General features: G+C 32.9%; 1 protein-coding gene across 4 annotated transcripts; it reads left to right on the forward strand.

Annotated features, from left to right (window-relative positions):
* The first annotated feature begins 289 nt into the window (after positions 1 to 289).
* Positions 290 to 27,540, forward strand: LOC8276654 (MAP3K epsilon protein kinase 1). Of its 4 annotated transcripts, none has more exons than XM_015720329.3 (24): positions 290 to 585; positions 1,179 to 1,313; positions 2,655 to 2,675; positions 3,279 to 3,352; positions 3,457 to 3,547; positions 3,640 to 3,723; positions 8,736 to 8,837; positions 10,258 to 10,389; positions 10,659 to 10,730; positions 11,673 to 11,773; positions 12,444 to 12,558; positions 12,750 to 13,142; positions 14,517 to 14,846; positions 14,951 to 14,995; positions 16,666 to 16,713; positions 16,837 to 16,920; positions 18,366 to 18,457; positions 18,552 to 18,635; positions 20,917 to 21,728; positions 22,148 to 22,536; positions 22,640 to 22,774; positions 23,323 to 23,729; positions 24,161 to 24,275; positions 26,925 to 27,540. In XM_015720329.3, the coding sequence occupies exons 1-24, from the start codon at positions 526 to 528 to the stop codon at positions 27,099 to 27,101; spliced, it is 4,098 nt and encodes a 1,365-aa protein (XP_015575815.1). In that variant the 5' UTR covers positions 290 to 525; the 3' UTR covers positions 27,102 to 27,540. The 4 variants fall into 4 exon arrangements, with proteins under 4 accessions (XP_015575815.1, XP_002520907.2, XP_015575813.1 ...); XM_002520861.4 differs by having other exon boundaries at positions 291 to 585; positions 16,534 to 16,713; XM_015720327.3 differs by having other exon boundaries at positions 291 to 585; positions 12,447 to 12,558; positions 16,534 to 16,713.
* The last annotated feature ends 205 nt before the right edge of the window (positions 27,541 to 27,745 follow it).

Consider the following 27,745-nt stretch of genomic DNA (forward strand, 5'->3'; position numbering starts at 1 on the left):
TATTAAATCTATATTTATTAATTTAATTTTATAATTAAAATAATAATAATAGTTGTATAAGTCTACCGTACTAGTTTAGGCTTTAACTCAAATTACGGGGAGTAAAATGAGCTTTTGTCTATTTGAAAGATTTTGACACAAGTTTCCTCTTAAAAAGGTTAACATCATAGCATCTTAGTTGTAGAGCGCTTTCTAAATTTTAATTCTGCATCATCCTAGAAAAAAGCAAACTTATTATTATTAGTAGTCCCTGTATGTTTATGTCGTTATTAACATATATCGTCTTTTCGATAGGAATAAATAAATAAATAACAATTAAAGAAAGAACAGTCGTCGTATTTGTGTTTCTTCTTCTACTTTTATTACTCTCTCTCTCGCACGCTCGCTGCGCCTTTTTTTCGTCGCAATTCTGGTCTCCGTCGCTGGAAGGCGTCGATCATAAGCGACATTTTCTTTGTCAAAACACTTCGTGTTTGCAATGGGAAATTTGTAGGTTTCTTGTTATCATTTTCACAGCAGAAAGAGATGTCTCGCCAAACAACTACTTCTGCCTTTCACAAGTCTAAGACTCTCGACAACAAATACGTGAGACGCCACTTCCACTCTTTTTTTTTTTTTTTCTTTTTCTTTTTCTGTTTTCTTTTGGGTAATTGATGGTATAATTGTACATTTTTTTTTAAATTATTGTGAATTGATTGTTGTTTTTGTTTTGGAATTGCATTCTAGGGCTAGATTTTGGTTTCCATGGACTTGTCAAATTGATACTGAGATTTTGAATTATGGTTTAAGAAAACGTTAGTGGACAAACTGCTTGGTGGAATGCTCGACTGCTAAAAGGAAATGATTGCTCGTGTACTTTTAAGTTACTGCTCGTTTGGTTGTGTGCTGACTAGTTGCACCTTGTTTGAAAAATATAAAAATGCAAGAACTCTATTCAATTGAGTTTTATTTCGTCAATTCAAAACCTAAAAAATTGCTAGAACTTTAGTTATCTAAGTTACTTGAAAAAAATAACCATTTTGAAAGAAAGGAAAGATAATTGAATTAACTTCCTGCAAATGATTTATTCCAAACAAGGCATTGGAGAATTACATATTTGTGTACTGTGTTCCCTTCTCTTATATCTTATATGGACTGAAAGTAGTAGAGTAATTATTAGTGTGTCTGTTTTCATGTAGATGCTTGGAGATGAGATCGGAAAAGGAGCATATGGTCGAGTGTACAAAGGTTTGGATTTGGAGAATGGGGACTTTGTTGCAATCAAACAAGTTTCTTTGGAGAATATTGCTCAAGAGGATCTTAATATTATCATGGTTCGGATTCTAAGTTTTTCTCTGCTTATTGTGGAACTATATAAGTATTTTATTGTTGTTTGTCATTTAAGATCGTAAATTGAACTTTTAGGTTCATGTCTTAGTTATTATGTTAAATTGATTGTAATTCCCAACCTTATCCCAAACTTGACATTTCTGTCTTTGTTTATTCTTTTCTTTTATCTTTTGTTTTTCCCTTTTCCTTTATTTTTGATGGAAGTGACTATAGGTTAGCAATTTTTACTGGTACTTGTTGCAAATTGGTTAAACCTTTAGAACATGGTGCTGGACTTAGAAACCGTAGTTTCAGGTATCTAATGTAGGCCTGCCAATTTGAGTAACTAGACACTAGTATTGCCCCTGATTTCTGACATATTGTTGGAATTTTTCTTGTGTATGAAGATAATATAGAGCAGGCACTTTTTCTCTCCTTACAAATGAATCCAAATGGTAAAAGAATGGTGACATTTGAACCCCTTTCAGTTTTGATGTTTGTTTAAGAACTTCACGATGTCTATTTGTCGTCCTATCATATAATAGATCATTGCTCATCGTTGTAATGTCTATTTGTCGTCCTATCATATAATAGATCATTGCTCATCGTTGTCTGAAATAGTATTTTGATTGCCCATTTCACTAAAATAAGGAGTTTCTTTAACTGGTTCAAGCAACACGTATGACTTGTGATTTACCATGGTATAATTTCTATTTTATGTGGGTGTTAATTGTGATTAGTAATCGAGCTAATTATCAGGTTATTCGAAACATAGTTTTCTAGTTTATCAATTATCATCAACTTCACTGTTAGATCTTTAGGGGAAAGAAAGCCATTTCCTTAGAAACTTAGTTTTGTAGTTGATCAATTATCACTAATTTCATCCATATACCTTTAGGGAAACAAATGCCATTTCCTGTGGGGAATTTGGATTTTTTGACAAGTCTGTCTTGACATATCATGTTAAATTGGCATCTTGATTTTATAATGCAAGTAATTAGGGTTATTATTATTTTGATGAATCTTGTTCTATAGGACCTTCCATTTTCTCGTGTTAATTCTATTACAAGGTTTTTTTTTAATGATATTTTGTTTTTCATTTCTTTGGCGAGTGGCAAAAATCTATTGCAATGCTTTCCTGTTACAATTATTCTACCACAATGATTGAAATCCTTTAGCATTCCAACTTTTGAAGCTAGATAATACATGTGCAAAAGATCAGAAGAAAATGATTTGATTTTGTTGTCATCTGGTTTCTCTTTATAACATCTTTTCTATCTATCATCATTTGACTAACAGTTCTTTCTTTGGATGCACTTCTGCTGTTGGACGCATGTATGTTTCAGCAAGAGATTGATTTATTGAAGGTAGTTTTTTTTTTTTGCTTTTATTGTACTCTCCTTTCTCTGTCCTTGTGGCCATTAAAATGCATGTTACAGAGTATTTTTGTGTCACTTTAAGCATTCAGGTTAACCTTAAAACACTTACCTGTTTTGTAACTAAAAGATGAGTGTAGCCATTTTTCCTTTAATTTTTTCACCATTATCTTATCTTTTTACCCTCCCCTGCTCCTCATAAATGGGTGAGCTTTGTATTCTTTGGATGCTCTGTATTGGATGTAGTTATATTAGTCCTATATTAGTGTCCTTACCCTCCTCTGCAAAACGAATTAATTTGGCACAAAGTTAAAAATCCAGGGTCCCAAATGCGTATGTGCCCATCCAAGTGAGAATGCTGTTAGGGAGGATTTCATTTAGGTCTTCCACTGCTTCACAAATGTCAACTGGCTCTCTCTTTTCTGCAGTTTTCCATGCATTATGCTCTGCATTTTTATATTCGAATATGGGATTTTTCTTTGTGCTTATTTCATAATTCATGCTGATAACATTAGAAATGTTGATCTGCATTCGACAGTGTTTGTCATGTCAATATGTTTCTTATGCTCTTTCTCGGTCATAATTCATATGCAGAATTTGAACCATAAAAATATTGTCAAATATCTTGGATCATCGAAGACAAAGACTCATCTTCACATAATACTCGAGTAAGTGAGCTATGTATCCTTGCAAATAAACAAATAAATCAGGGTTCATTTGAAAATCTGCCTTTATTTTGTGATGGTGTAAATTGCTGTATTTTCTTGTTCAGGTATGTGGAGAATGGCTCACTTGCAAACATTATTAAGCCAAATAAATTTGGGCCTTTTCCAGAGTCACTGGTGGCTGTTTACATTGCTCAGGTTGTCTCATTCACTGTAATTAAATGCAGCTTCCTTATAGTTTGTTTTCTTTTGTAAAAATAATTGTACTTATGAAGTGCTATTGATGATAGGTTTTAGAAGGATTGGTTTATCTACATGAACAAGGTGTCATTCATCGTGATATCAAGGGTGCAAACATATTGACGACCAAAGAGGTATGATTTTATTTTCTTTTTTTAATAATTGTTCATGTCTATGTGAGGTCGAAGAAGAAAAACTTAATTCTTTTTTTGAAATGTTGAGAGTCAGAGTGTCACCTGAGTTCCCAATCCTATAGAAAACAATTTCCTAGGGAATAGATTTTGATTATCACTTCTCCTTATATTCCTTCACATATGCAAGCTAACGAAGCATTGTTAACAAAGTTAGATGATGTCTATGCCTAACAAGTGAAAAGGAAAGTGGATATGGAGTCTCCTGGAAATATATAACCAAATTTTTTGAATTTGACAATTAAACATTCCAAAACTACTTAAGAAACATATATATAAAGTATAAAAAGACCTAGTTGGACAAGCATAAAGAATTCATGGACCTTCAATGTACCTATCCAACTTCTTACTTAAACAGTAGAATATCATCTAATGAATATAGCAACATTGTGTCAATAGTTTTTCAGTCTTGACCATGAACAAATTTTACCAAATTTTCACTAACACTCACTCCTAGAATTAAATACCTTATATTTGAGTTTCAAAGAAGCTAGTTAAACCTTTTCTTCTCCACCAATTTCATGATAACATATTTCCATATAAAAGAACCAACTTATGATTTCAAAAATCACAGTTAAAATAAGAATCCTCTAAAATTAGGAATAGTTTATTTGAATAGACTGATTGCAAGAAAAATATGAATTGCAGTTCTTCCATATTTAACACAAAAAGAGAATTCACTCTTGAAGTTGTTTTCACTTTGCAATCTTTGTTGTTGAAGAAGTGCTTCATAGTATGCAGGAGGTAGTGTGCCTTACCCCCAAAAAATTCCTGAATCCATATTATGTATTCATTAGAGAACTAATAACAATTGAACATTATTGAAGTTGGTGAATATATGTCCAAAAAGCTATATGAGAAGCCTATTGATAAGGTGTGAAAAATTAGTTACTATTAGATTACTATAAAAAACCCAAATACGTTATGATTTCTTAAGTGCAAGAGAAAAAGGAACCTAAATTAATTAAAAACTAGAATCGTAAAAGAATTATTGTTGATAAGTGGGCTTGACTAGAACTGATTCCCAAAAGCTAGTTCAAAGGAAAATGGTATCCAATCCACATATATACACCATAACAGCCTTGTAACTAAATGATATGAGATAAATAAAACTTCTAACACCCTCCCTCACGCTTAGCGTGACATGCAAACGGGCCGGGTCCAAATCCATCATCGCAAACAAAAAGCTGGCTCTGCTACCATGATAAATGGGCTCAGATAGAACTCATTCCTAAAAGCTAGCTCAAAGGAAGAAAGTGCCCAATCCACATGTATACACCATAACCGTCCAATAACTAAGCGATAAGGGATAAATACAACTTCTAATAATTATAAACCATATTATATTTTTTAACATGTTTGTGAAGTCCCTGTTTTAATTAAAAAAAAAAAGAAGGATTTCTAGCAATTAAATCATATTTAATACATTTGAACTGAAATTTTAATCCCAAGTCACTTCCTTTCAATTTGTGAATCCAATATCAATATCATCTTGGAGGTCATCTCTTCCTTGAGCTTTCTGTCTATATCAACTCATTTGTACCCTACTAGTTATGCAGCTTGAAAATTGTAATTGCATGTTATGAATTTTGAAGCTTAAATTGATGATTCATGTTGGACTTTTTGAGTCTGTTTTTGATGTTATCTTAAAAGGAATTACTTGGTGAGTTTTATAGGGTATACTCTGGCAGGTTTTTCAGTGTGGTTTACTTAGTTTGATTTAATTTATAGGAAAAATTTTAGTATTTTGAACGTAGGTGCTTTGAAGAAGGTAAAATGATTTTAAAATTTGTGAGATTCTTAGAAAAGGTGACTAGAGTGGTGCCTTATATTTCCTGACTATTCCCTTATACTGAGAATACTCAGATTGTTTGTTATTAACTGATGCTAAGTACTAAGCTGATGCAGGATAGATCTATATAACCTGTTCTACAATAATTTTTGCAGAAAAGAAAGGTTTTAAAATTGAATTTCAGGTCTGATTTGACAAAAATTCAGATCTGAAATAGATCAAGAGGAAAGAAGATTTAAGAAAACTTCTAAGAGTGAAGACTTAAATGGTTTAGGAGTCGCCCCTAAAAAGAATTGAAACACAACTCTGGGGCAGAATTTGCAGGAAATCATGTTTATTGAACCTGGAAAAGACTGAATAATAATTGTTACAAGCTTAGATATTTATAGACTAAACTAATCCTAACACTACTTGGATTAGGAATCCTGAAGTAGAAAATTACAAACTAAACCAACTAAAACTTATAAATCACACTTAAAAATAAAATAAAACTTCCAATATAAAGCTTAACTATTTGTCCAGCAAAGCTGGAAAGTATAGAAATACCCTTTGGGTATTACAATTGTAAATATTAAACTAAATTCTGAATCTCTTGATTCTTTGAGTTTTGTTTTTCTTGATATTTTCCTTATCCACATCATTTGCCTTTGATTGGAGAAAACTTGGCCTCAAGTTTTGATATGCCTAAGAAGCAAAAGCAATAATGCGTTAGACTTGAATTCAGGCTTCTTAACAGTTGGTAGTAGATGATATACTTGAATCTCCTTTTATGTTTATCTATGAACTCATTAGGAATAATGAAGTCCACCTTTGAACACAAGCATTAGGCAACACAAGTTCAGCATCTTGAGCATATTTCATAACTTGAACAACAATTTGGCTGCTTATTTCTCTTCCACATGTTGATAATTATCGTGCAAAGATTCTACTTTCGCTGCCTTTCTAATTCTCCCTTTGTTTGAATTGGGCCGTTATATTCAATGTCTTGGACATGCGAATTTTGGCACGGTGTTTGAGGTTTGACGCTTTGTGGTTACAGGATTTGACTTTCTGTTCCTTTTCCATGTTGATCATAGAGTTGAATGGGCTTGTTTAATAACTGCAATTGTTGTTCCACCCTTTTTTCTTGTTGAGGAAGTGTCTCTAGTTGTTTAATAGGCTTTGCCACTAGCTGTCTTGAAATTCCAGCATGTGAATCTAGCTTTGAAAATTCCAGTTGTACATGTTAAAAGTTCTTAAATTCGCAGAAGTTTCTAGTTGTTGGTTCGGCTTTTTCTGCTAATAGATTTCTTGTTCCTTCACCAAGAGTAGGCATAGTTTGCAGGTCAGGTCTTAGGTTTGGTTTTGCTACAGTTTGTATCCTTCAATCAACTTATGGACATTGTACTCCAACGATCTTAGGCGCAACTTGTAGACTTAGGGCTGGGTTTCGTAGAAAGAATTGACTACTAGTAGTTTTGGAAGTTTGATTGGTAGGGTTTGAAGAGAACCTTCTAATCAACTCATCCCTCCTAGCATTCAACGATCAAACCTTGAACTCATCTCACCATTCAATTGATCAAAATTCGATTCACGCTCTTGATGAAAAGAATTCTACTTATCAAATTGGTTCAAGCAATTAGCCATTGGCATGCAACTATAAGTTGAATTAAATTTCTTTGGACACATTCTTTGGCAATAATATGGTTTTAAGCTTTATTTTCATCTCTTGTTGTGTCTTAATTTGCAGGTGCCTACCTACTTGTATATCATACTCAATAATATACCACCATAATTTTGTAGGTTCGATCAAATTGCAATTTTCAAATCTTACCTTAAGTAGTTCCTCATAGTTGTCATGATCAAAGATTCGAGAGAATCAATCCAATCACACAATTCTAGAGCAGCAATTTGCAGGAAATCTTGTTTATTGGATCTGAAAAAAAATTGAATAAGAATTGTTACAAGCCTAGATATTCATAGATTAAACTAATTCTAACATTAGTTGGATTAGGAATCCTAAACTAGGAAAATTACAGACCAATACTAACTAGGAAATGTTAAATCAATTAGAACTCCTAAACCAAATTAAAGACTCCTAGAATGAATTTCAACTACTGTTCCAGCAAAATTGTAAATATCAAAATAAAATTTTGAATATCTTGATTATTTGAGTTTTATTTTTCTTGATGTTTTCTTTATCTGCATCATAAGCTTTGTTGGGCTTTGGCATCATTGGTTTGTTTGACCAAAATATATCTATAGCATAATTAGTAGAAAAATTAACGGATTAGAAACAGATTCTGGTTGTTTATGACCACAAGTAAAGTTTTGAAGGTTTTTTTTCCTTTTGGGGGGAGAGAGAGAGAGAGGGGGGTTGGGGGTTCGGGGGGTTTAGAGAAGTAAATATCTTTTGGTTGAACAGTAATTGTTCTTCTTTTGTTTTGAGGCTTAATGAAAAATTCCCAGATTCTCAAGTTGCTTTCTGGTCAGATTCTTCTGATTTACTTTTCTTCTTGAGTGTGTTACATATGGTTTGAGATGGGATGGAATTATTTATTTTTTGTGCCTTTGACACTTTCATATTTATAAGCATATTTCATGAAATCTGTATCAGGGTCAGTTCCGCATTTTATGTTGTCTTTGTTGGTCCATTTTCGTCTAAATTTATTTATATTACTGCTTTTTATATTTTTAAAAACAACAAATATGGTGTGCAATTCAGCTTTGATGACGAATGAAATACAAATGGTGCCATGATATATAAGCACTTTTTGCTCTAATTGATTTTTCTGAACAATAAGGTGTATTTGAGTCTCGCCATAATGAGCTGTTTTACATGTAAAAGTCACAGCTATGCTGTCCGAGCGCTATATAATGGCAGGGCTCATGATGATACAAATTTCTAGTTTGAAGAGCATGTCGGACATCTTTATTCATTTGAATCTTTATTGCAAATATTATGTGATTGTTGACATTTGATGATAAAGAAGAATTGAGTTAAAAGAACAAGAAGACTTTTGTGTTGACTCTCATATAACAAGTTGTGCCAGTTACTAACTCATTGACCTTTCATAAGTTGATTTAAAGCTAAACTGTTTGCTTGTGTTTGGTACTTCTCATATTGCTTCTACTGATATCCTGTTTATGGAGTAACTGCTTGTCTTGATTTATTTTCTTCTAGGGCCTTGTAAAACTTGCTGATTTTGGTGTTGCAACAAAATTAACTGAGGCTGATGTTAATACGCATTCAGTGGTTGGAACACCATACTGGATGGCCCCTGAGGTACTTGATTAATATTTCGTTTGTTTGTTTTTTAATTTTTTTGGTATTTTTTTACTTTAGTAACCCATTTTGGTCTAGTTATTTATGTTTTCATTTGTAGACTTCATAGGTGCTTTTTGTCATCTAGATACCAAATGCTCCTTGCCTATGTTCTGTTGTATATGCTTCTGGGAGATACCATACTTTGCACTTGGTTGCGTTCTTTACGAGTTATTTATTTTTTTTATGTTTATTTTAAGGAAGAAGCCTTATTTTGGTCTTGTTGATGATGTGTGCTTCTGTTGCCATTTGAGTAAGATTGATGATTTTTATTATCCATTTTCGTTATCTACTTCTTGGTTATATGGTTTGTTGTTGAATATTTATATATGGTAGATTCTTATTTATTTATAGGTTTTGAGACTCTCGAGTAAACCGCTATGTTCCTTATATACTCACTCGTTTCCAAAATATTTGTTGGTTAAGTTGTTTTGGTATCTGGTAAAGGAACTTAAATATAATTCTGGTCTCACATTGTTGACTTCAATACTTGAGTAGTTTATCATTTAGCTCAGCTAATGCTTGAGATGATGGTTTTGTATTTTCCAAAAGGGAATTTGTAGATGGAAATAGTCCATTGAGGTTGAAGTTCTGTATATCTCCTTATTTGGTTTCCTTGGAATTCCTTTTCTGGTTGAAGCTTTGTGGTTGAACCTTAATTATTAACTTGGGTAGATAAGCTGCTAAGTTGATTTTAGTCTTCTAATAACCTTACCTTTTTCTTTTTCTCGTGCACTTTAGTGGGAGTTGCTTCTCATTTTCTTTAGCTTTGCTTTAGGCATTTTGTAATGGAAGGAGATAGTTTTCTCAGTTCATTGTTTTCGAGGAATCTGATAAGGATGCTTGTACACTGTTGGGGGGAAGCATGCATGAGAACATGTCACTTGTACGTTTTGGCGGTGTCCATGTCTAGGTTTTACAATGAAGTATGTCTGTACTCTGTATTTCATGGAGTATCATAATGCATCAATGTTTTACTTTTTAATAGGCCTCAACTGATAATTTTCATTATTGTGACACTTCTTTTGAATAAAAGTATACGTTTTCTCTTGATGCCCGATTCGAACAGCCATCTTTTTGAACATGGGTATGCAGTTTTATTTGAAGTTGATTCCTTTTTCGTATCATTTATTTGTGTGCTTGCTTTCATGCACTGATGATGCTGGTTTTTTTTGCTCAATTTAAATTGTATGCATTTGGCATTAGCATGGCCTGTTTTTGTTGGTATCTCTATGAACAAATTGAGACACTTGAGTCTTTTATATTGTGTCCAAAATATATGTAATTTTAAGTGGTCAAACCTGTCTAGTATTATGGCCTGAAAGGTGTGCGGCTAATATATACTGCAGCTGTTTAAATGACTTGTTAAAGTGAAATTCAGGTTATTGAGATGTCGGGAGTTTGTGCTGCTTCTGACATATGGAGTGTTGGCTGCACCGTGATTGAACTTCTTACTTGTGTTCCTCCATACTATGATTTACAGCCTATGCCTGCCCTGTTTCGTATTGTTCAGGTTTGTTCAGCAGTACTGCTTCTTGTTAATCATTTGGTCCAATTTTCCATTTCTCTGTAAATTCTCTTCATGGTTACTTTGTGGATTATTATTGTTTGAAGTGCACGGAATTGCATAATTTTTTTGGTTAGAAGTGCTTATATCCTTTTGTTCTGTTTTCTCTGGCTGATTATTTGAACTTTTTTTGAATATACTTTGGCTTTCCTTATTTATTTTCCTTTGTTTATTTTTATAAATTTTGGATAATTATAGAGGTGCTTTCCCTCCAGGATGACCATCCTCCAATACCTGATAGCCTATCTCTCGATATCACTGACTTTCTGCGCCAATGTTTCAAGAAGGTAGCCATCCTGTTCTCATATTTGTGGGTCTTATACAGTAGCAGGCATCAACAATATTAGTAAATTGGATAGGTAGCTATAATGTATGGCCATATGAGATTTTTTCCAGTTTATGCATATCTTAGATAATAGTTTTTGGAAGTAGTTGTGAATAAGCTCTTTAACTGGAAAATTTATTGTCTTTGAGTTTTGTCAAATCCCGAGACAAATAGGTGCACCACAAATTGCACTTAATAATTTGGGCATTGGAATACACTGATACTGTTATTATACAGTTGAAATGGGACTCAGATTTTTGCATCTGGACTTTGAGGAAGATTACCATTATCATTGGAGATGGGAGTGATTTTACCATGGTTATACTAGAAGCTATATTGCTATCAATTTTAATGTTGACTTAGGAGTGATTTTATCATGGATATATACTAAAAGGTGCAGGCTGCCTAGTTGTACATAATGGAGACTCATCATTCAATCCTGAAGTTTTAATCATTTGCCCCTCTCTCTCTCTCTTTCTCTCTCTCTCTCTCTCTCTCTCTCTCTCTGTTATCATCAAACAGGGAAATTGGGTTTCTTAATGTTTGAATTTGGTAAAGAATTTCCAACAAACATTGAAAGTTAGCATTTTTTGTATGATTCTTGAGGCCTGCTCAAACCAGGATGAGAAAATGGTGAGAAATTAGTAACCTTTGGATTTCTGTTTGATCACCAACTTGTGGGTGCATGATGCACTTAGTCAAAGGAAAGTCCCAGATGAAGTGGTTGGTAGGATATTCTGTTGATTTTAGGGTCTCTTGTCAATATCACTAGTTTTCTTGCCTAAGTATATTCAAATTCAATAAAGTTATTAGCATTCTGCAATTTTCAATTGCTTAATTGATGAATTCTATTATTTATTTTGCTATTTATTGTTTATGATGATCCATTTTCTTGGCCTTTTAGGATGCTAGGCAGAGGCCTGATGCAAAGACACTACTTTCTCACCCTTGGATACAGAATTCTAGGCGTGCTTTGAACTCTTTCCGACACAATGGATCTATAAGGTAGAAATGTCCTCGTACTTTATTTTGTTTGTCCTTCATAAATAGATCTATGCATTTACTAGCTTTTGAGCTAATGATATGAATTACTTTTAGCTGTGGAGTTCAAATCCTAAGCGTTGCTCATATGAAATTGCAGGGCCTGAGGCCAAGGTTATTTCTTATAGTATAGAAATTGTTGTACAGTATATGGCCTAGATTTGTCAATGCTCAGTTATAAAAATGGAGGGGTGACATTTTATTAGAAGTTAGAACTGATATTTTGTTGCTTTGATGTTTGAATACTTGTGTGAACCCATAAGGTGGGAAGGTATTCCTTCTACTGGGTTTCAGCTGGTCTAACTTGATGGAAGTTTGGGTGCTAAAGAGTGAATGTGATGTCATACCTGGGACAAAGACACTTGTCCAGTCAATTGTGATTTAGAAAACGTTATCTTATAATACTAGACTTGAATATCATGCATAATTACACATGCATATTAGTTTAAAATTCGTATGGCTTTCTTTCTCAATTTGGAACTAACTCTGCCTTGATGTGTTCATTTGTCATAGAAATTCTTAGCTCAATAAATTTATTTGTTTTCTGTTAATTTGATTTACAATTAGTTGTCTAATCTTACTTTCAAAGTGATGATTTAGTATGTCCATGTCACAATCTTTTCAATTTTGTTAGAAGCATACAAGAAGATGGTTCAGCAGATTCAGAAATTTTAAATGGAGATAATCAGAGCACTGATCAAATCCATTCATCAGAGAAAGCTGATGTTGCTACTGCTGACTCAGAAACTGTAAGAGCCTCTTGCACACCTCTTTCTGAAGCAATGCTTTCATAATTTGCTTATAGTGGGGCCTGTTATACTGTTGCTAGCCAAGAAAAGTACATGACTTGCTTGTGAAGTGATTGTCAGCCTAATATTGCATGATGGAACAATTAAATTATTTTTGCCACTTTGATAATCTGTTACGTTTTCATTTTCAGGACTCTAGGAAAGAACTATTAAATGAGACTGCTGTTATCAAGTCTGACAAGGATCATTTTTCGAATTGTGAGACTGTTGAAGAACGAATTGATAAATTAGAAGATGATCTTCAGTCAGATCAAGTTCCCACCTTATCTATCCGTGAAAAAACATCTCTGCAAAGTGGTTTTAATAGATTATCTGCCAATAAAGTAATAGCTGCCTATGCTTCAGTTCATGGCTCAACTCATTTGCATGACCAGGATGAGAGTCTTGCGAAAGGTGATGTTGATTCTTCTGAAGCAAGAAGGATAAGTGTAGATAGAAAACATGGAGGAAAAGGCAGTTCTGCCCCTCCCGAAAATAGATCATTTGGTTTTCTTCCAAGAAGCCAAGATAACGGGCATGAAAAGGTGAAATTACATTAGTTGCTCTTGGTCTATCTTAATTAATTATTGAGGTGTGAAGTTATTCAATCATTGAATTATTGTGCCTATTTGATGGAAGAATGAAATCATGTTTTTACCAGATGAGCTTATGTAATTACATTGAAATCCTTGATGGAATAGAAAACAAACAGCCAATCATAAAAGAAAAGATAATAATTCTGTGTTGATTTTAGTCAATCAGGGTTCTAAGGATGATCTGTACATTATTGTCTTCTACTTTTTGTATACTGCATAAGTTGTGTTTCAGATTTCTGGAATTTTTTTGTCCATCATGTCAAACTTTTCCTGTGTGGAAGGAACAGGAAAAGCAGAGGAAGACTAAAAATTCAAGATTTTTTATTTTCAGAAAGGATGAGAAATTTACTTAGTAAGAAAAAAATAAAGGATGTAGGTGCTTAATGCATTATGTACTTTTGGGGTTTCAGATTTTAATCTGAATATGCTTGTGCATGATATTGTGATTTTTTTTTTAATTCTGTAAATACATTACATATATATATATATATTCATATATATATATATACATATATAAATATTCGTCGGCTTTGGTTGTTTAAAGTAAAACCTAGGTGAAGCCTATTGCCAGAGCAGCTTGCCTGCTACAAGTTGTTGTAGCTTGGTGTCATTTGTCTGAGCAAATAATCCATCAAGGGTTTCCCATGCTTCCTTAGGTGTCTTCACATCCTTGATGCGCTGCAACAAATCATCCTCCATGTGGCTGCATGACAATAACTAAATGAAATTTAAGCTGCTCGGCTCCTGGCTATAGGACCTAGAAAAAAACAAAAGAAATTTGGTAATTTATTTTGCTGCAATATCTGGATTTACTTCTTCAGAAACGTCATGGTCTAATATCAACTTTTACCCTTCAGTCTAGTGGTCATTACCTTTTGAACTCTTGTGGTGATTATTATGTTTTTGGTCCTGTGGTCCTTGTGGTAGCTGCTAATGAACCACCTGGTTTAGTTACTGCCTACTTGTTTTCATATGTTCAGCAGCCTTAAATTCAGTCAAGATTTCTTTGCCGAACTCATTTATTGCTTATGGTGGCAATGCCTAATATATCCTAGTCAACTATTTTTTTCTGGGTATGCACTATTAGACATGGGTAGAGCTGCATGTTGATTATTCCTTCATTTAGAGTGCACAAGTGTTTTGCTTGCTTTTTGAGCTGCTTCTTGTTATTCTTTATTGTTTTGTTTGTGGTGGTATGGTTTCTCGACTTCAAGTTTCCATGGGAGTTCCTTCACTTACTTCCTGTCCTCCCTGCTTTCCTCTTCCCTTTTTACCACTAGAAATAATAAAATCTTATAGTTTTGTACAAATGATTCTTTGAAGGCTGTGAAGATGTCAGTGCCATTGGGTGGCAATGAACTTAGTAGATTCAGTGACCCTCCAGGAGATGCCTCACTTGATGATTTATTTCATCCCCTTGATAAAAGCTTAGATGATCGGGCGACTGAAGCTTCAACTTCTGCATCAAAATCACATATGAACGAAGGGAATGCATCGTTGACTGATGCAGGGAAAAATGACCTGGCCACAAAGTTGAGGGCTACAATAGCGCAAAAGCAAATGGAGGGTGAAATAGGGCAGCCAAATGGTGGGGACCTGTTCCGCCTGATGTTGGGTGTTATAAAGGATGACGTGATTGATATTGATGGTTTGGTATGTTTTAAGTGCTATTTTGAAGAAGACTTTCCCCTCCTTTTTCTAATAAGTAGTTTAAAATCATTGATGGTTTATTCTTTTTCATACGCTTCCAATGCCAGGTTTTTGATGAAAAATTGCCTGCCGAAAATCTTTTCCCTCTACAGGTACTCGAATTATCTATCTGCACGAACCATAATTAGTTTCCTTATTTGGATGATGATAGTGTTACATTATGAACTTTTCTGGTATGTAATATGGATGAGCATCTCTCTGTTGTGAAATGCAATGTGCTTACTAATATATCTGCACTTCTCTGTTGTAACCAGTCATGCAGTGGTAGACTGCTTTGATTTTTTCCTTAAATTTTCTCTCTCTTATCTAGAAATTTAGTAGTTCTATTCTCTTCAAGGATGCTATTATCTGTTAAATGTTAACACTCTGTATAGCAAGAGGATGAAGTTTGACGTTGGAGGGGTGATACTAATCCATTTTTTCTTGTTTGGGCGGGTGGGAGTCTTGATAGTTTCTAAATGTTTTGACTAAACCTCTCAGAATGATGCCCTCCAATTACCAAGCCTCTTCGAAACGAGGGAAGGTTACTGACTGAATCTTGTAAAATCAATATTATCCAAAACCTCCTACATATTGTTCAATTTTATCTCGACTCTACTTCTTTTGTGCGCTACTTATTACCTTCATTAGCTAGACCTCATTGCTCCATACACTTAATGAATCTCAGTGTAATGTCCAATTGACTGTGATGCATAAATCATTTGGTTTGGATTAATTAAATACATGTTTTTTAGATTTTAAGCATCTTTGATATCATGTTTCTTGCTACTGCTTATTCTTCTTTATTGCCCATTGACTCCCCTTAAACTCTAGGGATTGTGTTAGGACGGTATTTTTTTCTTTGCCGTTGCTTCAGGAATTTCTGGAAACAAGTATTGCCATGATAACATGGCTATTTGATGTAGAACCTAGGTTCTCATGTCCAAGCTATTTCATTCAATTCATACGCTTTAGACTACTCCTTATATAGAGATATGAAAAGAAATTATTCTTAAACAGCTTTTAATTATTAAGTTTCCTACTAAAAGAATGAAAATATGAAGAGTCTTAAATATTCCTATGGACAATTTAATCCCTACATATTAAATCCTAAGCTTGGAGAAAGCATTATTAGTGTTTGGTGCATCTTAGACAGTTGGTCAACAGAAAATATTTCCTAGCCAAAGGGAAAATTAAGCCATTTTTCTGAACTCATACAAACTTAAAAAAGAAAAAAACCACTTCTAGTGACTAGGGGCCATTGGTGATTAGATGTTTATTGGAAAAAAAATTCTCAAAATTGTTATTGTTGTCTTAACTTGTTTCATTTTTAATTACAAATTAAAAATTAAGAAGTTTTAAATGAGGTTTTAAATATTTTACTAGTCTCTTTCAGTAGAAAGAAAATCGATCATTTCCAAAACACTTTAATCAAAAATATCTATGTGATTTTCCATATGCAGTAAACTGTGGAATATAACTTACTTTTGGAAAAATGTTTTCCTTATAAATGTTTTCTTCTGTGGAAAAGATGGAGCCTTAATCCCTAAATCTAGTCTTCCTTGACTGCATCGCTAACCTCTATTACTGGATCTTCTCTCTGTCTATTAAACATGGATACTTTGTGAATCTTATTGTTTTTGCTTGGTAGGCTGTCGAGTTTGGCAGATTAGTTGGGTCATTAAGACCTGAGGAATCCGAAGATGTGATTGTGTCTGCATGTCAGAAACTTATTGCTATTTTTCACCAGCGCCCTGAGCAGAAAATTGTTTTTGTTACCCAGCATGGGTTGCTTCCTCTTACGGAATTGCTCGAAGTTCCTAAAACTCGGGTACGGCAGATGAGATAAGAGATTGTATAGCTTATAATTTGTGATTATTATTCTGCATTATGAATATGTTTTAAGTGAAATTTTTGCTAATTTTGAGCATATGATTGTTATCCTATGTTTCAGGTTATATGTTCTGTCCTTCAACTTATAAATCAGATTGTAAAAGATAATACGGATTTTCAGGAAAATGCTTGTCTTGTTGGCCTGGTAAGTAGTGTGCACATATAGGATTTTGTGTGTTCTATTCCAGGTAGTTATCCTCTAAAAATGTGTAGCTTAAATTAAACATTGTTAATCATCTGTCCGCTCAAACTAGTTTGATTTAGAAATTTGTAGCAGTTCGGCATCCCAACTTTCATGGATGGTCGTTTTCTTTTTGCATTTCTTTTATTACATAATGTTTTTGTAGCTTCTCAAAAGAATATCCTTGTTTCTGCACTTGAGTTAGTTTTCTATCTGATCCAGTCTACAACGTCGGATGATGGCAAAGATCTATTCTACCCTTAACAGTTGTGTGGAATTTCTGATATTTGCTAATGTCCGAAAACAATCCAACAGTAGATGTGTTTTTCTCACTTGTACCCACTTCTTTTAAAATTACCGGCAGTCGCCAGGAAATATTGATAGCAAATATAGCCACTTATAACTTTCTCTTATCCGTGCACTCTTAAATATACGGCATGCTCATATGGAGTAAGATGATACTTTTAAGTTGATTAAGCCAAAAAATTAAGCTGACCAGGATTTTTATGTAAAACTCTTCTATGTTTTAATAATTTTGAATTTTTTATTTTTCCTTTTTATGATTTAATTTTGAGCAATTAAAAAGAAAAAAAATTATGTAAATATAAATCTTAGTTATTATAAAGAATAAGTAAACCCAACTTACGAACCATTTCTTTGCCACATCATGTGCATACACCTTAAATAGAAACTGACTCGGGCTCCTGTTGTTACTAATAGTTAATTTTGTAGGCCCTGTTGATAGTTTGTAAGTAGCTGCCACTAAAAACAAATGTACATGTGTTCTATTTTTTGGGTCATCTATCTTTCTGATTTTGGTTAATCAGGTCTAAATTTGTTAACTAGTCAAGCTAAGCTGAGTTTGACATGTTTTACCTGACTTAATAAAAATTATTATGTCAGAGCTTGAACTCAAGTTTGTAAATGAGTAAATTTATCTAGTAATGAAATACATGAACAGATAGAGATTGAATATTCATGATGCTCAAAATCTCACTAGTATTTTGGACCACCTATTTGGTGTTCCTGTTAGAGATTGAAGAAACAGGAATCTCTTTATACGATAAATTGTCCTTATATTTTCAATTTTAATTCAATATGTAATAATATAAACAACAAACTTTTCTCACGATCTTTTTGTTTGTTTTTGGGGAACGAATCAGCATGATTATGGAGTTTCAGTTTGTTGATGTATTAATAATACAATTTTTACTGGACTTAAGATGTAGCTATTTGCAAATCCCTTGGTTTTTTTGCACCTTGCTTGGGTCGTAAAGAGTTTCTTGTTCTCATCTTTCCGCTTCTTTTTCTCTCTTCCTCTCTCTTTCCCCATCCTTTTCACAGGCCAAAAAGTAGAATATTATTTGAATTCATGTCCATTTCTATTTATTGTTAAAGTTGTATGACAGATCCCAGTTGTAATGAGCTTTGCTGGACCTGATCGTCCCCGGGAAGTTCGTATGGAAGCAGCCTATTTCTTGCAGCAGCTTTGTCAGTCAAGGTGGACATTTCTCCTTGTGTCATCATAATCCTTGATATTGATTTCTCTTAGAAAATCCAGGATTAGGACTCAGAATGATGACGTTTTGGTGCAGCCCCTTGACATTGCAAATGTTTATTGCTTGCCGTGGAATACCTGTTTTAGTGGGCTTTCTGGAGGCTGACTATGCAAAATACAGGTTTGTATTTTATGATGGTGCAATTATTTTGTATTGGTATTTAATTACCTTTTAAAATGGTATAATTCTGGATCCAAGCAAAAATGCCTAATAAATGCATGATATAAATGGCATGCTAATTTATTGAGGAGCAGAAACATGCTGATTTAGCATGCCCCTTGTGAAGGACAAAATGTTCATCTGGGGAGCTCCTATTGAAGCAAATGATATATAAACATGAAAAGACAATAGAAAACAAAGGAACAAAGGGGAGAGGGAGATACAAGAGGCCGCAAGCCTCAGATACTTATAAATCAATTAGCGAAACATAAGAAAATAACCAAGTTACAAGATATTTCAAAACTAATTAGTTAATCTTCTCCTACTGGGATTAAGGATTGTAGAGTAGGTACGGTATGAAACAATGCTAAATAGGACTGGAAGCAAATAACCTTCTGAAACTTCCTCATACTCTCGAGTAGTAGTAAACTCTATCTAGAAGCTAGACTTTCCTAAATGACGAATAGAATCAAAGTTATTTCAATTTCTACTTTTCCTAACTGTATCACAAAGTCTATGTTCTGTTTATGGTATGCAAGTAATGGCTCATGGTTTTGTTATATAAACATTATGCGTTATTCAGTTTGTCCATATACTATCTGCTTGGCTAAATAAAGCATGGTATCAGAGCTTATACTCAAAAGGTATGACCAAATATGATTTAATTGACTAAATATGATTATTAATATTTACGTAGCTTTTATCGCCTAGAAGATTTAAGTGAAATGTGGCTTATTTCGGCCATTGTTACTTTCCTTTTTATTGTAAATATTTTCTATTGTGCACAAAGTATGTGCCTTGTCGATTTATCCTCAAATGTTAATTTGTAATAGAATTTCTAATCTTGACGACGTTTATATTATCATGTGGGATATTTTTCATCAATTATAATAACTAGAATTGATTGGATTTAGATTTCTTAAGATATTAATCATCAGTTGCATAATTTTTAAAGATCAATGACATATAGATCAAATTCTTATAAATTAAGAATTCTTGTTTGCCTTGTGTTTTTTCAGCAGTTCTCTTTTCATTTTATATTTCCGTAACCCAATGCTTCTGCAAAGAGAGGCTGATATAATCTTGGGTTGATCTTTTTCTTTTTCTTTTTCTTAATAGAAGTTTGAAATGCTTTTGGTAACTTCTGCAATCGATAATTATTGCAATAGCGAATGAAATAATAAAGCGCTGCCTTTAAAATTATACTACACTAATAGATCTAGAAATACAACTTTTGAAGAAACCATGATACAAGATGGAGCATTTTGTGATGTAAGAAGAATTTGTTAGAATGCCTTTTGAAAATTGTGAAATTAGTATAACTTATAATAATAATAAAAGTACGTGTCAAATATTGAATGCTCATTCGGTTTCCATTTGCACTTGTTAGTGCATCTAACATTTGAATCTTAATTGGGGTGTACCTTGTAATTTACACCAAGTATGAATATGACATATGATTTAGGCCCCATGCATGTAAATATTTTTCTAGGGAAACAGCTTTTAGTGTTTGGTGCTCATTGGAAAAGATTTTCAACTGAAAATGTTTTTCTGGTCAACAGAAAAACAAGCTATTTCTAAGAAAAATGGCTCTCTTTTTAGAAACCTTTTTTCTTTTTTGTTTTGTTTGTTTGTTTTCTTTTAAGAATTTATAAAAGAATTCCATAAGCATACACTCACTAGTGTATCAATCATCACTGACATCTCCAACAACAATCTGTTCAATCACAATTTACTTTCTATTTTGTTGTATATAATAAGTTTCAAAAAGAAAAACCTCTTGTGGGTGAAAACTTATTTGTAGCCTTATTTTAAAAAAAAAACGGAACTTTCTATAATAATGCAAATGCCGATAAATAATTTCCTAGTGATATTAGTACTTCTAACCAAACAAAACATAATTATTTGCTCAAAATATTGTCCAAACAATTTATTTTCTGTAATCTTAGTGTTTGTAAGACTTTTCTACTTGGGTACAAGATAATTTGGTAATACTCTAGTAATACTTTAGGTTGAATTCTTATTCTCTCCATTTAGATTGCCATTGTCTAACAAAATATCTAATATATACATCATATATAAGTTGTTATAATATTGAAAGAATGTATTTTTTTTGGTATAACATGTCTATAATTTAAATTACTAATACTACTATTTCATGTTAAATAGCAGTGTTAAATGCAGTGCATGTGACAAATAGGTTAGTCTTACTAAATGCACTGATTCTGCTATTCACATCCAGGGAAATGGTTCATCTAGCTATCGATGGCATGTGGCAGGTCTTTAAGCTTCAGAGATCCACCCCAAGAAATGACTTCTGTCGAATAGCTGCAAAAAATGGAATACTGCTTAGGCTAATCAACACTCTTTATAGTTTGAATGAGGCAACTAGGCTAGCTTCTATATCTGTTGGAACTGGATTCCCACTGGAAGGTTCAATTCAACGACCACGTTCTGGTCAGTTGGATTCCAGCCATCCTATTCTTGTTCAGAGTGAGGCAACACTTTCTGCATCTGATCAGCCTGAAATCCTTAAGGTTAGGCATGGAGTGGTTGAGCATCCCTTGTCAACAGGATCACAAGAACCTTCTCGTGCTTCTACTTCACATTCTCAAAGGCTGGATCCCTTGCAACCAGATGCTAGATACCTTGTGACAGATGCTGATCGAAATCATTCTAGCAGTGTGGCAATAGAAACTTCAGTTGCTTTGGAAAAAGCTGGAAATATAGCCGCAAAGGAATCTCGGGCAGAGATTGATGGGCGGCCACAGCGAGTCACTGGTTCCATTAATAGGACATCTACAGATAGGCCTCCCAAGTTGATTGAGAGTGCATCAAATGGTCTTCCGGCTATAATGTATACTCAGCCAGAACAAGTTCGACCTCTTCTAAGCTTGTTGGAAAAGGAACCACCTTCCAGGCATTTCTCTGGTCAGTTGGAGTATGTGCGCCACATTTCTGGGTTGGAGAGACATGAAAGTATATTGCCTTTATTACATGCTAGTGAAAAGAAAACAAATGGAGAATTAGATTTTTTGATGGCAGAATTTGCAGGTAGCTATTGTCTTGATATACTATTTTTTGCTTTTTAGATTTTCATCAAATGATGTTCCCATCTAGTTAAATTATAATTGAAATTAGGAAATGGAAGTTTCTTTTAGAAATATATTCTTAATGGATGTCAAAAGAAACCTCTGGAAGTTGACTCTTGTTTGAATTTTTTTGGGGTATTGCTCTCCTTCATGTTGTACTGAATGTTTGTTGGTAAAAGTGTAGAAAGGAGTTTTAGGTCTTTTATTGAGAAACATTTTTATGATACTTTACGTTTCTGCTTTGCGCTTGTCTATCTGCTTGAAGTACTTTTTATTTTTAATTTCACCATGTTCTATGAGGCAAGCACTACTATCTGATTTTCCAATCTGGAAAGCCAACATTTTTCTTGAAGGTGAATGATTGTGGTATTTGTTTTACAGAGGTAACTGGGCGTGGAAGGGAAAATGGAAACCTAGACTCTACACCTAGAGTTTCTCATAAGATGGTAAATAAAAAGGTGGGAGCACTGGGATCGAATGATGGAGCTGCTTCCACATCTGGTCTTGCATCTCAAACAACATCAGGTGTATTGTCTGGTTCAGGTGTTCTGAATGCTAGGCCAGGAAGCGCAACATCATCTGGCTTACTTTCGCACATGGTGTCAACAATGAATGCAGAAGCTGCCAGGGATTACCTGGAAAAGGTGGCAGACCTCCTGCTTGAGTTTTCTCAAGCAGATACAACTGTGAAATCCTATATGTGTAGCCAAAGTTTGCTTAGTCGTCTTTTTCAGATGTTCAATAGAATTGAGCCACCTATTCTCTTGAAGGTTAACTTTATTCTTAAGCTTGTCTGACTCCAGAGTCTCTCTCTCTCTCTGCATATGCATCTTTGAAGATGCTTACTTAATTCTACTGCTCATTGGTTTTCAGATACTCAAGTGTATAAATCATTTGTCAACTGATCCAAATTGCTTAGAGAATCTTCAGCGGGCGGATGCAATTAAGTTCTTAATCCCAAACCTTGAACTCAAAGATGGACCTCTCGTGGAGCAAATTCATCACGAGGTTGGTCTTTATAACTTACATTCTAATAGCACCTTTTAAAGTCTTGCTATTAGCTGCTCATATAAATGAAGTTGCATCTGAAAGTGCTTGAAAGTTTAAATTACTAGTTAAGCTTGTATTACCCTTCTGAAAATCTGGTAATACTTTCTCACGTCTAGAATGTGAGCTGAACAACTCTTGTTCTGTATTCCTGCATTTGTTAGCATAATGGATGAAAAAGCGACTATAGTGTAAGCCTGACTTTTGTACCAAAGGAAAGGACACAAGCTGCATAGTAATGAAATCTTTGCTTTTATGGTTTCCAATTAGTATTGCATGGTAAACTTGCTTTTACCTTGACAAAAGTATGCGTTTCTGTACCAAAGTATAAATTAGTGTCTACAGTTATGTCCTAGTTGTCACTTTGTGTCTAGTTTGAATACTTAAATTGTGAACTGCACATGTTCTTTCTTGTGTGCACATGTACATGTACATGCTGCCATATAACTGCTTTAATTAGTATCAGCAGTCCATTTAACATTGTCCCTTTCCTTTTTCTTTCCTTGAAGGTCCTCAATGCTCTATTTAATCTTTGCAAGATAAATAAGAGGAGACAGGAACAAGCTGCTGAAAATGGAATCATTCCACATTTGATGAATATTATTATGACTGATTCTGACTTAAAGCAGTATGCTTTACCTTTATTATGTGACATGGCTCATGCCTCGCGTAACTCAAGAGAGCAATTAAGGGCCCATGGTGGATTGGATGTGTACTTAAGCCTGCTTGACGATGTTTTTTGGTCAGTGACAGCTTTAGATTCAATTGCTGTATGCTTGGCTCATGACAATGACAGCCGCAAAGTAGAACAAGCATTGCTGAAAAAGGATGCAGTTCAGAAACTAGTGAAGTTCTTCCAAAGCTGTCCGGAACAACAATTTGTGCATATTCTGGAGCCATTCTTGAAAATCATCACGTATGTAGTCTCATTTATTTATAATATTGTGTTTTATTCTTGGAAGTCATATCAATGCTTATTCTCTAGCCGAAAGCATGGTGGTTGTGCCAATAGTGACAATGTCTGTGTGTATTGAAAGGTTTTATATATTTTCATGTCAGATGAGTTTCATTAACATCTTAATCTGTGTTGGCTCAGAAAGCTTTTTAATTTGTCAGTTACATTTATAATGGCAAATTAGGATGGCTTTAGATAGGGCTCTAGTTGTGTCTCCATCATTGCAGCGGTTGTAATTATTTTGAAACAATTGGTCTTTCTGTTTATTTTTTCGGTTGCTTTTCTTACTACTTCATTTTAAGGTGTACCTTCCCTTCACAATCAAACATTTTAAATATTGGCTTCTTTTTGTTGTGTATGGTGTTGTTCATTTTCTATTCTTCTGAATGCAGGAAATCATCCCGGATAAATACTACACTAGCTGTCAATGGTTTGACACCTTTACTTATTGCAAGGCTGGACCATCAGGATGCAATTGCTCGTCTGAATTTGCTTAAACTAATAAAGGTAGGCGTCTGAACTTGGCCTTGAATAGGATTAATTAGTGATATATCTATGTGGAAAGGGGGAGGTAACATATAGACACTGAAATGGTAATGGATGGGAACCGCCATCCGCCGTTATTATCTTGTCTTTGTTTGATATTTTATTCCTTTAGCATTGGTCATATGCGTTGCACGCCTGTTATTATTTTGATTATAAATGACATAAAACAAAATTCGTTATAATTATTTATTACATTTTAAAAGATAATAATAATCTAAAATAAGTGTTCTTATTAAGTTTCTAATATTTTTAAAATTTTATATAAATATAAAAATTAAATAAAAATATTTATTAGTGAATTTATTAATTATATTTTTAATATTATATTAAGTAATAAGTTGGATTCTTAATTATTCAATGATTTCAAATTGAATAATTAAGTAATAAGTTGTCTTGATTCTCTCTTCATATTTACTTAATATTAATAATATAATAAGATGCCATTTTTAAAAATTGGAAATCATTGTACAATTAAAAAATTAATTTATTAGTTAATCTAATTTTAAAATATAATTAAAATATTATTTGCTAGAATTAGAATCCTTATTTAATTAGGAAAGAAACTTATTGATTAATAAATTAATTATACAATAAACATAAAAATCACACATCAACATAATGCTTATGTGTCAAATAAGTAGACATTAAAAGATTTCATGTGCCAAAAGGAGCACATGTATAAAATTCTTTATGTGAGGATTTATGTATACATATTTATTGGAAATATTTGGTAGAATAGACCTTATAGGAAGCCTCATTCTCTCTCTGAATTTATCTTTAAAGTTAGCCTTGATTGTTTTGATTTCCTTGCATTAAAAAAAATTTAGATTAAATACTATTTACCTCTTTGAAGTTTGGTATAATGCATGAGGCGCCTACTATATTTCTAACTAGCAATTTACTTGTGCTAATGAACAATTGTTGATAATCTTATAATTTGAAATCTTAGTTTAAAATATTTTATTTTAATTATAAATATATTATATTATAAGAAAATAATTGTATTTAGCTGTATTTTACTTTAATAAGTATTTAATATTACCATTTTACTTTAATAATTTTAAAATTTAATGGTCATAAAAGAATATTAAAAAATAAAAAATAATAGATATATATATATATAGTAAATTAGTGGTATTATATAATCATTAATTTTTTTTATTATATTTAGCCATTATTTTATTTTAATAATCACTTAATTATATCATTTTATTTGATTAATCTTTAATATTATCATTTTATTTTATTAGTATTTAATGTTATAATAAATTATTATATAACCACATCAAAGCTGCATTTTTTTTTTTTATTGAAATTCTACATAATGTGGCTTTATAAAATGTTGTCAAGAGTCTTATATATATATTATAGATTATAGATGTTACATTAAAACGCCTTGAGATTTGGTGTCATTAACTATCACATCCCTCATGTTAGAAACATCTGTTAAATAACATGTAAAAGATAATCCTACCTTTAAATGCTATTACTATTTACTCTGTGAGATTTGACGTATGTAATCATAAGACCCGATGATTTGGTTCTGTTAAAACTAGTACCTCCTTCGTTAATCTCTTACTATTAGTCAACTTAGTCAAAAAAGTTAATTTTTTAACTAGAAAGATAATTTTACTTTATTAAGATATATAATCTGAAGTCAAAGTATTAGTTGATTATTATTGATTTTAGAATTTATATTTTCTAAAATCAAAAAATAGGGCAAGTAAAAGAATATACTTATTTTTTGGTAGACACTAATTTATTTAAACTTGTGTTGAAGATAATGTTTGAACTTTTAAGTGTTAAACTCGATCAGAATTAATTTTTTACTTAACTAAGAAGAAATTAAGTTTAAAAATTTATTTGTAAATATTAGAGCAAGTATCTAGCTTTCTCCAAGGTGTTGAAAGAGTAGCCCATGGTTTTATAATGAACTTTTGTTAAGAACAAATTTAATTTTACTCTTTCTAATATTAAACTCGACTCAATTAAATTTGAACAAAGTTAATTATAATATTTTTTTTAATGATATGAAATTAGTAATGTGTTGTTTAAATATTTTTATATTAATAAAATCACAAGTATCTTTTCTAGTAAAAGACATCGTTAATTTTTATTCTTAGAGATTAGAATTAAATTGTGCTGGAAAGTGCTTAATGTAAAAAAGAAAATATAGGGACTAACTAGTATAATAATAAGCTAATTTCCAGTGTGTGACCTGCCTGTTGAACTAAATCTCAAAGGGTAAATTAAGATTTAATCCTTCTTTCTAAACTAATGCTAAAGGTGTTTTCGGAAGTTAATATTGATGTAGGTTAAAGAAACCAACTTTCCTTCTGACTTCTGATGGAGGAGGGATAACCGTGAACGGAAAAATAACTTAAAGAGGGTTTTAGTATATTATCAGAAACATAAAAACGGAGAGTGAATCCTGGTAGACCTCAGGGTTTTAATATATTGCTCAAAACTTGCAGTATGATTCCTTTTAAATTCTAAATTCACTTTGTCCCTGGTTATATACTTCCGCACCTAAAGCTGTCTCAGAAAGCAGTTTGTCGTCTTAGTACAATCAATTCATCACAATTTGCTAACTGAAATTGATTATGACAGGCTGTTTATGAGCATCACCCTCGGCCAAAGCAATTGATTGTGGAGAATGATTTGCCACAAAAACTTCAAAATTTGATAGAGGAACGCAGAGATGGGCAAAGCTCGGGAGGCCAAGTTTTGGTGAAACAAATGGCTACTTCTCTGCTAAAAGCTCTTCACATCAACACTGTTCTGTAAATCCCTGTCTCACTCCAATATATACACCTGACTTTTTAGGAAGGACATCTGTTTGATGTATTAGCATTTTTGTTCTTGTTATTTTTTCTTTTCTTTTCTTTTTTTTCCATTTTTTTCTTAAAAATGTGTTTTGCCTGTTTATATCATCAATCCTTTGGATGCAACAACTGTGATGTGCCCCATTTACTTAAAGGCCCAAAGCTCAAGGGTGGCTGTGTTTTTGCTTGGTGAGCTGCCAGATTCTCTCCTTTTCTTTTCCAGTGTTTAGCTTCATTTTTCTTATTACCATTTTTGCTTGTTCAGTGGGATTATTTTTCTCATCTCACTCGCTTTGTTATGTGCTAATTTTTTACTTGTATGTCATTTGCAATTTTATGATGTTTTTGAATCTCTGAGAAATATCAACAGTTTTATATATATCAATTACTTTGCTGTCTAATTTCTGAGAATAAAGTATTTTAGTATTAATGTTATATGACACGTAATTGTTATTTTATTTGTAAATCAACTTATGGATAGTTTAGTAATATTGTTCTGATGTTATATCACATGTAATTATTATTGTTACTATTATTTTATTTTAACTGGATTGTTTGTACATGGAATTTCTAAGGATAAATACATTTGATCGCACCAATTTTTCT

The sequence above is a fragment of the Ricinus communis genome, chromosome 8 (assembly GCF_019578655.1).
Source record: "Ricinus communis isolate WT05 ecotype wild-type chromosome 8, ASM1957865v1, whole genome shotgun sequence".
NCBI lineage: Eukaryota > Viridiplantae > Streptophyta > Magnoliopsida > Malpighiales > Euphorbiaceae > Ricinus > Ricinus communis.